The sequence below is a fragment of the Garra rufa genome, chromosome 1 (assembly GCF_049309525.1).
Source record: "Garra rufa chromosome 1, GarRuf1.0, whole genome shotgun sequence".
Taxonomy (NCBI): domain Eukaryota; kingdom Metazoa; phylum Chordata; class Actinopteri; order Cypriniformes; family Cyprinidae; genus Garra; species Garra rufa.
Window position 1 is genome coordinate 36,752,576 of NC_133361.1, and position 12,990 is coordinate 36,765,565.

General features: G+C 37.4%; 1 protein-coding gene across 2 annotated transcripts in view; it reads left to right on the forward strand.

The window, feature by feature from the left end:
* nsfa (N-ethylmaleimide-sensitive factor a) overlaps positions 1-12,990 on the forward strand; it is a 33,367-nt gene that overhangs the window by 1,725 nt on the left and 18,652 nt on the right. For both annotated transcript variants that reach the window (XM_073839599.1, XM_073839608.1), the window contains exon 2: positions 8,532-8,617. In XM_073839599.1, the coding sequence (XP_073695700.1) occupies positions 8,532-8,617 (86 nt within the window). The remainder of the gene's footprint in view (positions 1-8,531; positions 8,618-12,990) is intronic.

The window sequence follows — 12,990 nt, forward strand, 5'->3', positions numbered from 1 at the left end:
CAAACCTTATATAAAGATGATTCTCTTGACAAATATAACAGAATAATTCGGTATACCATTTTTCCTAATGCAGAATGTGTGTAAAATGGCCATCAATGGGGTTTTCAATTATATACAATGTAGCTATAAACTGTATCTAATTTGCATATTAATGTGTTTTTGGGCAACATGTAATGGAAAAAGAAGAATAATAGGAGTATTAATTGGCAAGATTTTCATAATAACATCTAACATTTTATAGGAACATTCATAACATTTTGTTGATTTATGACAAACAATTTGAAAGAAAGATTTGTCAGATTTAAATAATCATTACAAAATATTCTCATAATTCCATAATGGTGTTAAATCACTGAATTAATGTCAGCCATTTGTTTATTATGTTTCATAATGCTTGAGGAAAGAAAAAGCCAGTGAAAGAGCAGGTGAAAGCTGTTCAGAAATTTGTGAATGCCTGTCACACACCCACTAACAACTGTAAAAGAAAAGATGAGCATTTTATGAGTCACACTGTGTCAATTGTTTTATTAAGCCCATCGTGTTCCCTGGTGTGATTTTACTCAAGAAAAGTAAATCAAGAGTGAACACTGGGAAATCAGTTATTCAGGTTGTTCCAGCGGAGATGCCATTATCAGCAGAACAATTTATTTTTTCAATCATGTGATTATGAGAAGATATTTCTTGTAAGCTGCACTGATCAAACTAAACCAAGGCAGACAACCTTTGTGTGGCCATCCTTCACCCACAAAGTTCAGCTCAGTGTTTAATTACTTAATACGTTCACTGCCTTCTCAGAGAGTACACAGTCTGACATAATGCTCTCTACAGATATATGTGAGATACAGTTCTGCTTGATATCTGTTACAACAAACTGAAGGAAGGATATGAGATTTTCCTTAGTGAGTGTCTCTCATGAGGACTAGTTGTCTCTTAAGAGTATTTCCTTTTTAATTCCCATTTCCTCTGCTATAAATAAATGTTTTTGCTTCTGTAGCACTATCTGTTAATTTAATCAAAAATGACTACAAGATAAATCTTTTTGTTTTAGTGTCTGGCTTCTGTGAACATCAGAAATTGGCACTAGAATATCTGGCAAGCTCTAAAGTATATTAATCAACTGAATAATTTATTATGTTGAGAAATCCGCCCCATCACTTGTAGCTCTAATCAAAGGCCCTGCATGAAAGCTTTTTTTTTTTTATTGTTGTGAATGCCACACAGCTAATTAAACAACTTCATATGAGGTTTCTTACCATTGATGCTTTTAAAGCAGCATTTTGGTATTAATTTCTCTCTTAAGCCTACATTTTACCTATTATAACCAGTCTTTGCAGATGTTAATGGCTTCTTGCTTCAATAAACACACAAGCAGCAATCTTCATCATGTAATTATTTCACATTAAGCAGCTAAATGCATGCCACATGAGCCCAGAAGAAAAAAATTATCAGAAGTGATTTAAAGTTCTCGGTCTGCCCAGGAAATGATTTCAACTAAGATCTCCCTCTGGGGTAAATGCTAAATTGGAACAGCTTGAAAAGTGTTTCAGGAATTGCAAGTCATGGTCTAGCAGTGATTTAGCATTTACAACAGGCTCATTTGATGCTCATTTTTTAAATTGTCCTTATTTTTGTTTAAACTGCTTTGACTAGTTTTTCCCAGCATGTCTTTGTTTTAGTCTTTTAGACTTTTTGCAGTCAACCAATCAAGAAGCTTGAAGAGCTCTGTCATTTCCATAGTATGGAGGGCTATGGAGAGAGGTTTTCTCTGTGCTGTTAATCTTTTTGTTATGCATGCTATATGATATAAGGATCATCCTCTATTAAAAGTGATACATCAGGGGAACGATCCATAACCTGAAAGTAATACAAACCACGCCTGCGTCTCAGTGTAATCCAGTAGTCTAGCCATATCTGTGACACCCAGAAATCTCTGCATGGATTGAACCTTTGTTTGTCTGTCGATCTTAAATCTGGCACTTATGAAACGGCAATGTAAACTAATAATGCTTAATCATACTCTCAGGGTAGATAAAGTCATTAGCTGGTTACAAGAGCAGTTGTATTCGGCCCTGTGACAGGACATTCTCTGTGCAGTCAGGAGTTTCTTCTTGACAGTATTGATCAGGCTTCTCCTCATTCCTCATTGAATATCTCTCTAGAGGCCCAGCCTCATTAAACATGGAGAGAGTAGTGCTGCTTGAGATAGATTTATACTCAATACACTGACTGATGAAATGGCACGCAGCATTATATTATAATTGATATTTTTTATTTTTTTATTTATTATTTTTAAAAGGTAATTATATTTTATTGTATATTTATAACTGTTTCAATTTTATTTCAATAATTTATTTATAATGGCTATTATATATAAATAAATATAATATCAGTAATATATTATAATTTATTTTGTTTGTTCAGAGCTGAATACTGTAGTTGTCTTTTTCATTTTAAAATGTGATTTATTCCTGTGATGGCACAGCTAATTTTTCAGCATCATTACTTCAGTCTTCAGTGACACACAAGCTTTTAGAAATAATTGAAATATGCTGATTTGCTGCTCAAGCAATCTTTCTTATTATTATTAGCGCTGAAAACAGTTCTGCTGCTTCAGATTTTTATGGAAACATTTTTCTCAGGATTCTTTGATAAATAGAAAGTGAAAATGAAAAACAGAATTTATTTTCTTTTATTAATAAACCATGTAAATCATAATAATTAGACTTTAATAATTGCCTACATAGCCTAATAAGCGCTCAAGCGTAAACATAAAGTTTGCCACAGCACACCGGCAGAAATAATGATTATAAATGTGTCAGGGAAAAACTGGTGCTTTCTTCTTTCGTTTTTTGGTTAAGAAATAAAGTCGGCCACACTGTATTTATGTTTCATGCGAATTACATAATCTGAGAATATTTGTTTTCTATTAGAATTGATTCATTTAAAAGTAGACATTTCACTCGAAATATATATTTGTCTGTAAGGCAAGTATACACAGAGTTTCGAAGTTTAGTTCTCAAGTTCACAGAGCGAGACGGCAGAAGGTGCAACCTGTTTGCTTGAATTACTTTACAAAAGCGCAACGTTTCGTTGTTATTGTGAGTGCATACAAATAAACGTAGTCTTTACATGTGTTACTTTATCTGTATGACCAAAAACGACAGTATTTTAAGAGAAAGTGACCGCACCAGCACTTCCATCTAAAGCGCACAATTTTCTAGGTTAACATTTGATTGAGCTGCCATGTAAAGTTGCTACTACTTACATATTTCAGATGAAAAGCCATATTTGAGGTTGATGAAGGATAGGTGAGCTTTTGGATCTCCTGCCTGATGTGCTATTTTCTGCGACTAGGCGACTAATCAAATTTTGGTTGGCTTTATTAATAAAAGAAAATAAATTCTGTTTTTCATTTTCACTTTCTATTTATCAAAGAATCCTGAGAAAAATGTTTCCATAAAAACCTGAAGCAGCAGAACTGTTTTCAGCGCTAATAATAATAAGAAAGGTTTCTTGAGCAGCAAATCAGCATATTTCAATTATTTCTAAAAGCTTGTGTGTCACTGAAGACTGAAGTAATGATGCTGAAAAATTAGCTGTGCCATCACAGGAATAAATCACATTTTAAAATGAAAAAGACAACTACAGTTTTCTATTAGAATTGATTCATTTAAAAGTAGACATTTCACTCGAAAGATATATTTGTCTGTAAGGCACACAGAGTTTCGAAGTTTAGTATGTAAATCATAATAATTAGACTTTAATAATTGCCTACATAGCCTAATAAGCGCTCAAGCGTAAACATTAAAAAAAATGTTTTAATGAATGATTCAATGACTCACTCATAAATACTTCAGTTGTTCTATTACTGATTGAATCACCATTTTTAAACAAATCTCTTGAATAAATGATTCAATTATACATTTTCCAGTCACTTGTCACCACCTAGTGGCGGAACAATGTACTCAACAAATGTTATTTGAAGCACTCTGCTAAAAACATCTCTTTGGTTTCGATTATCATGTCTATCGCTCTAAAATCATGCCTTTTAAGCCATATTAGTTTAAACTTCTGATATAGACCTTTTTCCTGTGTAAACGATGAGCGCCGCCATTTCGAATTCTAATGACTGATTGAATGCTTTTCTGTTCTGGTCTCCATAGGAACCCATTCAAATAGCGTCCATCTGTTTTTAATGTAGCTAACGTCTGCTGCTTCGTGTCATCTACACTCATTAAAGTGAGGCACTGACAAATGACGGTCATTGCCAAGTGATGGCGCTTTGGAGCCATGTGCTATTTAAAAACATTTTAATAGGTTTAACATTAGATTATTAGCTCGGAATATACCCTAATTTGACTAGAAACAATGCAGACCGGAAATGCAAAGCATTCTTTCAGTTAAGAGACGGACTTACTTCCGCGTTCAGGAAAAACGTCTATAGGGTTTTCTGAGTGCACACATCCGAAGCACAGAAAGCGGCTGTCACACGGCATGTGAGTACTAAACTAAGTTCTCTTTCATGTCTCATTGCACTTAAACGGTCAAATACACAAGTTTAAGTTACAAAACAAAATGTCTGTGAAGTTAAACAGCTGGGAAATAAATCACATGTTTATATTAGATCTGTGTGGAAGCAGCGTAATATACAGTAAATAAATCAATAACTCCACTGCTCTCTTGTCTCGTCTGAGGCTGGGACTCTAAATAGTGTTCTGTGCAGCCAACAACAGACAGTTAGCATGCTTTACTGGGGACCTGATTATATCACTTAAACACAGAAAAAGTCAGATTTTCATAATATGTTAAGACAGAAATAATACTGTGTAGTTGAAAAGACGGTTTGTGAAGCTGTTTCATACCTAACTTAAACATGATAACTGCTCTCTGTATATCAGTGGCCGCTGATATACAGAAAGTTAACCATGGTGTTACTACAATTAAAACCAAAAAACATGGTTAACATAGTTAAAGCATAACCACAAATGAACCATGGTTTTGCTACACTAACTTTAGTTTAACCATGGTATTTGTAGTAAAACTGTGAAAAATCTTTAGTCTTAGATTTCTGTTTTCACTAAAGATTTTTGTTGTTGCTGCTATAATCTCTCTACTGACATGATGAAGTGTATTCACCTATATTAAACCCTATTAATGCACCTTTTTATATTTTAAAAGTATATTCGCATTCCCCTACCATATCAGGGTTTGGTTTGCCTGTGATTAGCCTTTGCTGCTCCTTTAACCACACTTGCAGTTGATCCTGATTCTGCTCTGCATGCTGCCTCATGCTGCACACTCTATTGTTTCTCAACCACATGCTGTCTCCGGCTCGATGTGGTGCTGGCTGTCTCAACTGTTTGTCTTATGTCCTTCTGCCCTCCCTCTTGCTTGCGTGCATTCATTGGCCCCCCAAAGGTTGTTATATTTTTCAAGGTATGTATGCTTTCCGAATACCCTCTGCCTATGCTTGTCTCGCTTGCCAGATTGAGCTGTATGCTTCACTTGCTCTAGCTTTCTGCATCGCCCTTAGTGTCCTGAGAGCTGACAGGTTGTAACCCTTGTTGCTATGACCCCTCTTGGTAGCAACGACTCGAGGGAGCGCTACAGCGGTACAATGCCCAAACTGCGTCACAATGCCATAGACGCAAACCATCTGACTGTCTGTGTTATCACTCTCAGGACAAATTAAGGTTGGTTTGAGGTTGAGTACTACAGGGCCAGCTATAACAACCAAATGGTGTGAGGGCCTGTGGTGAGTTTATTGTGCATGCTGGCAGGAAGCCATGGATTATTGCTTTTCTGAACTGCAACTGTAAGTAGGCGTAATTGCTGGACTGCTCTTCGTTAGCCGGATTATGTCAGCCTGTTAAGTTAACATCCACACCTAGGCTTTGATTCAGATAGAAACCCTCAAAGAGTCATTTACTGTCATTTAGTTCTGCTTCCTGACCTCACACTGGAATACATTCTTTAATATAACCATGGAATCAAAATGAACTCTTTTTCTTCCAAATGAATACTGCAGTGTTTATTATAAATGATTTATCTGTGAACATCATTACTTCATTTCTTAATTAATTTACTTTAATTCAGAGCATCAAATTCCCCTCCCCCTCACAATGACATCTCTCCTCTCATGACTTGTGCACTCCCATGAGGGCAGGATAATCCCTCCCCTCCAGCAATCTGTCAATCACCATTTGAAATTCACAAGCGGCAAAGATCATTGATCAAATGAATTGAACTGAATTGATGGGAAAATCAAGTCCCATCTTTTTTTCTCATTCAATAACCCATTTAATTCAGATCTACATTACAATAGGGTACAGAAGACGATCACAACTTTCATGCTGACTGTCAGAAAAATGGTACAACAGCTTGTCACCCCTCTAAAACAAAACCTCTAAAAAGTATATACTGTATAAGTACCGAATAGAGGGTTTGCACTTATGTCACGATTTGTGACTCTGGACCACAAAAGCAGTCTTAAGGAGCACAGACATTTGTAGCAATAGCCATTAGTAATGATTAGTAATACACCTTGCTAAGAACTTCATTTGGACAACTTGGACAATATTTTCTCAATATTAAGATTTTCTGCACTCTCAGATACCTAATTTTCAAATAGCCAATATTGTCCTATCCTACATACGTAATGGAAAGCTTATTTATTCAGCTTTTTAGATGATGTATAAATCTCAATTTCAAAAAATTGGCCCTTACGACTGGTTTTGTGGTCCAGGGTCACATTTTGGTCAGTTACCTGGATGTGCGGCCATATTGGCGATACTCAGATGTAAACAACAGCATGGATTGCATGGTTAATGTACTACTGAATACGTTGTTCTGCTAATTTATGCTGTCTAAACCATGAAAAATCGTGTGGAAGTTGCTAAATCATATAGAGAAGGAGGTAATAAGCAGGAAAGGGCGCAATATTTTGACAAACTGACGTAAAAGATACATACGAGCATTATTAAGATATTAGCCTAACATTTCACCTGACTGGAAATGATAAGAACAAACCCTAATGTTGTCAAGATTCTCGCCCTGGAAATCCTGGTTCAGTTTGGGCAACCACAAACGCCTTTTGTTCCTCAGACAGTTTTTTTCACTCTTCTTCTTGATTTGTTATAATTTTTGGCAGTCTATAGTACTCCAAATGTTTTTCCCGGTCAGACTGATTATTATTTATTATGTACAGAAAAAGCATTGCCATGTTTTCATTAAAGGATTAGTTCACTTCTGATTTCAAATTTCCTGATCAATGGATTGAAGGTTCAAATTGCAGTTTCAGTGCATTGAGCTTCAAAAGGCTCTACACGATTAATAAATTCAGTTTTTTATTTATTTTAAATTTATCTGAACTGTAGCTTTAACTACCTGGAAATGCAATAATCAAAAACAACCTTAAAAAGGTTTTTTAATCTACTTTTTGCTGACTTAATCTCGAATAGTTTTTTCTGAATATGTTTTCTTGTTGAGACATTCATTATCTCTCTTTCAGTAGTTGTTCTTTTCGTATACCCAGATGGGAACATCATGCAGCCCTGCTTTTCAATTAGCCCCCCTTTTTTCTGCTTACTTTCTTTTGTAGTCTGTTTTATTTATGGTTCTTTGGCTGGTTGCAACCAAAGAAGGAAAAAATAAAGCTAGAGCACCCATGAACCTTCATCGTCAGCTTTTCCTTAAAATATTTGTCTTTTATGTTTCTCATTTACTAGTGCTTAACACATTAGATGACTGGTGCTCTCTTGTAGACATATTTATGATCATATTTTTGCTACTGTTCCCTTTCCTTGTTTATCGCCTCATTTTGTTGTTATCTGTTGACACTGTTGTTGTCAAACCTCTAGTATTATTGGTTTGGGGTTTGTATGATCTCTTTTGCAATAAAACATAATGCATGTGATCCTGGAAGGGATGATTAGACGAAGTCTTTAAAAGGACAATCTTGGTGCTTCGAATGTTGGACATGTTTTCAGCATGCACAGTAGAAACAGCTTTCCATCTTGCTGTTGTGCACCATGGGATTTCTATTTTTAAAATTCTACAGAGAATCATGGGAACTCCATCATATGGTGTGATTTAAATTTTTCATGAGGAGAAAGATCTTTTCATGTGAGAAAATACACCCAGTGAGCTAACATAGCAAGATGCAAATGCTAAAGCTGAAGTGTGTAATTTCTGTGCCGCTAGCGCCACCAAGTGAAACTACAAAGTTGATAGCTTTCAAACGGGTTTCCCTGAAGATTCCCCCAACTGCCATTGGACAGTCAAACGGTTAGCCCCGCCTCAATCCACGTTATTGGTCAAGCCACTGTTGTTCTGTCAAAAAGCATCACAGAGCCACAAAACTACTGGAAATTAACTGATGAATGGCTTATTTATAAATAAATTACACACATCACCTTTAAGCTTCAACATCAATGGCCAGATCTCTCGTTATCATGTAAGGCAAACTTCTCTTCTGCCTCTCGCTGTCTTACTCTCTCTCTCTCTCTTTATTATTTTCTGTCTCTTTGCAGACGATGCAAGCGGCTCGATGCCCGACAGATGAGCTGTCACTGACGAACTGTGCAGTAGTGAGTGAGAAAGACCTGCAGTCTGGACAGTGAGTATCCACCCACACCACATATTCATCACATTTGCACACAGAAGCCAAACAAATGGTACGATGGCCAGTACATGCTTTAATATATTAGACAACAAGTGAACAGTCAGTTCTTGGATTTCATACATTTGATCCAGGACAAAATGAGCAAGTGGAAAGGTCTAAATGATTTTGACAAGGGCCAAATTGTGATGGCTACATTCAAAATGCTTATGAAACAACCCAGTGCTGGATGAAATATGGACAAAACCAGCATTTGGTTTCAGTGTTTAAAGGGATAATTCACCCAAATATGAAAATTCTGTTATTAATTACTCACCCTCATTCATCTACAGAACAGAAATTAAGATATTACTGATGTCTTTCAAAGATGAACGAAGGTCTTACAGGTTTGGAACGACATGAGGGTGAGTAATTAATGACAGAATTTTCATTTTTTGGATAAACTATCCCTTTAAAGTAGTGATGGGATTTATGGCTCTTTGAGGGGATCCGGATCTTGGCGATCCGTTCCTTTCAAAGAGTCGTTCAAAAGAACGGCTCTTTTGGCTCTTTTTAAATATTTAGTCAGTTTTAAGAAGCCAGCTTGGGGGCATCTCAGTTTATCCTGGAAATAATCACTGGGAGGAATGATGAGGTGAGATTTGTAGTCAAATAATTAAAACTCAAATATCACACACCAATATCTGAGTTTGAATTATTCTGAAATATTGATTATTACCTCATTTGTCATGTGTGGACTATATTCCATAGGGTTGTACAACATCCATCTGGATTTACCTTTAGTACAAAGTGTGTGTATTTGTAAAGCCACGTTGACTTATGTTATTCATACAATACCCACTCACAAATAAACATCAAAAACAAAGCCGGCTGCAATGAATTTCTGTGCAAAACAGCTTTTATACTTCCACACAAGAACATTGTTATCACACAAGAGCATTTTGATAGAAAACAAAAAATATTTAAAGTTTTAAATATATACTTTAGATAAAATTAGAATAAATAAAATGGAAATGTCTACATACAGTCCACTATTACTACTATTACTACTGTAAACTTTGCAAATAGGACATCAGCCCCTTCAAGTCTTAAATGAACAATAACAAAGTGGGCTGCAATGAATGTCTGTGCAAAACAGCTTTTAGTGAAAAATGTCTATACAAGAACAGTATCACAAAAGAACATTTTGATAGATAACAAAAAATATTTAAAGTATTAGACATATACTGTAGATAAAATTAGAATAAATAAAATGGAAATGGAAATATCTACATACAGTCCACTATTACTACTATAACTACTGTAAACTTTGCAAATAGGAGATCAGCCCCTTCAAGTTTTAAATCAGGGGTCCCCAAACTTTTTTCTGAGTGGGCCACATAATTTTCTTTTCTTTAATGGGGGGCCGGGTTGGTTTATAAAAGAAAATTCCATGGGCCGGACTGATTACTATTATTATTATTATTTTACCTGTATTTATTATATCTTTTAATGCTAGAATAGTTTATTATTTTTTATGCACCAGACAGACAAATGATCATTTCTTTTCAAACGATATACAGGTGCATCTCAAATTAGAATGTCATGGAAAAGTTCATTTATTTCAGTAATTCAACTCAAATTGTGAAACTTGTGTATTAAATAAATTTAATGCACACAGACTGAAGTAGTTTAAGTCTTTGGTTCTTTTAATTTTGATGATTTGGCTCACATTTAACAAAAACCCACCAATTCACTCAACAAATTAGAATATGGTGACATGCCAATCAGCTAATCAACTCAAAACACCTGCAAAGGTTTCCTGAGCCTGAGCCTTCAAAATGGTCTCTCAGTTTGGTTCACAGCTGATGATTTCGCCACATTTTTTACAGACAAAACTACATCGATCAATAATAAGTTCTCAGCTCCACACATACAGGAACTAAAATTGACCACAATCACGGCTGGAACTCCCCACTTCTCCTTCTGTCCTTGCTCGGAGGCAGAAGTAACCAAACTTTTCCTCTCCAGCCATCCGACGACATGTCCTTTAGATCCCATCCCCTCACACCTTCTCCAAGCAATCTCCCCTACAATCCTACCGGCGCTCACACACATCATCAACACATCTCTTCTCACAGGCACTTTTCCCACTACATTTAAGCAGGCCCGGGTAACCTCACTGCTCAAAAAACCTACACTTAACTCTTCACTCATAGACAACTACAGACCTGTCTCTCTCCTTCCATTCATAGCAAAAACACTGGAACGGGCTGTTTTCAACCAGCTATCCTTATTCCTCTCACAGAACAATCTATTGGATGCTAACCAATCAGGGTTCAGAAGCGGCCATTCAACTGAGACTGCGCTACTGTCTGTCACTGAAGCCTTGCGGACGGCAAAAGCTGAGTCCAAATCATCAGTACTCATCTTGCTGGACCTATCTGCAGCTTTTGACACTGTGAATCACCAGATCCTCCTGTCCACCCTCTCATCGTTGGGCATCACAGGGACTTCACTTCGCTGGTTCAAATCCTACCTCTCTGGTAGGTCTTTCAGAGTGGCCTGGGGAGGCGAGGTATCCAAAACTCATCAACTGGTCACTGGGGTTCCTCAGGGTTCAGTTCTTGGACCTCTCCTCTTCTCCATATACACTACATCTCTGGGCCCCATCATACAGGCACATGGCTTCTCCTACCATTGCTATGCTGATGACACACAGCTCTATCTTTCATTCAAACCAGACGATCCATCGGTAGCTACACGGATCTCAGGTTGCCTGGCGGATATCTCTGCATGGATGAAGGAACACCATCTTCAGCTCAATCTAGCTAAGACTGAGCTCCTTGTCTTTCCTGCCACTCCATCTCTACAGCATGACTTCTCCATCCAGTTAGGTTCATCAACAATTACCCCATCAACTTCAGCCAGAAATCTGGGTGTTATCTTTGACAACCAACTGACTTTTAAAGACCACATAGCTAAGACCGCTCGATCTTGCAGGATTGCATTGTACAACATCAGAAAGATCAGGCCCTTCCTAACAGAGCATGCTACACAACTCCTCGTCCAGGCCCTGGTCATTTCCAGGCTGGACTACTGCAATGCTCTTTTAGCTGGTCTTCCAGCATGTACAATCAAGCCTCTACAAATGATTCAGAATGCAGCAGCACGACTGGTCTTCAACGAGCCCAAAAAGGCCCATGTCACACCTCTCTTCATATCCCTGCACTGGCTACCGGTTACAGCACGCATCAAATTCAAGACACTGATGCTGGCATATAGGACAGCCACCGGATCATCACCTGCCTACCTCTATTCACTACTACACATCTACACTCCTTCCAGAAGACTGAGATCCTCTAGTGAAAGACGCCTCATTGTACCACCACAGAGAGGTATTAAATCACTGTCCAGAACATTCTCGTTCAATGTCCCTGCCTGGTGGAATGATCTTCCCACCCCTATCCGGAATGCGGACTCCTTAACAGCTTTCAAACGACTGCTGAAAACCCATCTTTTTCGACACTATGTGACTCAATTAAAAAAAAAAAAAAAAAAAAAAAAATCCTCTTCTTGATCCTCCCTTCTAGCCTGTTTTTCCTCTCTTTCTTGATCTTCTCCTTCTAGCCTGCACTCTTCTAACAATGCCTGATATATGGTATTCTTGAACACTTCCTATGTTGATCTGCCTCCTTAGGATGAATCACTTGTTGTATTCCCAATTGTAAGTCGCTTTGGATAAAAGCGTCTGCTAAATGAATAAATGTAAATGTAAATGTAAATGTACTGGGGAAAACTGCTGATCTGACAGTTGTCCAGAAGACAATCATTGACACCCCTCACAAGGAGGGTAAGCCACAAACATTGATTGCCAAAGAAGCTGGCTGTTCACAGAGTGCTGTATCCAAGCATGTTAACACAAAGTTGAGTAGAAGGAAAAAGTGTAGAAGAAAAAGATGCACAACCAACCGAGAGAACCGCAGCCTTGACAGGCTTGTCAAGCAAAACTGATTCAAGAATTTGGGTGAACTTCACAAGGAATGGACTGAGGCTGGGGTCAAGGCATCAACAGCCACCACACACAGACATGTCAAGGAATTTGGCTACAGTTGTTGTATTCCTCTTGTTAAGCCACTCCTGAACATGGGCTAAGGAGAAGAAGAAATGGACTGTTGCAGTGATCCAAAGTCCTCTTTTCAGATGAGAGCAAGTTTTGTATTTTATTTGGAAATCAAGTCTGGAGGAAGGGTGGAGAAGCTCAAAGCTCAAGTTGCTTGAAGTCCAGTAGTTAAGTTAAAGAAGTTAAGTTTCCACAGTCTGTGATGATTTGGGGTGCAATGTCATCTGCTGGTGTTGGTCCACTGTGTTTTTTGAATCACACGTCAAAT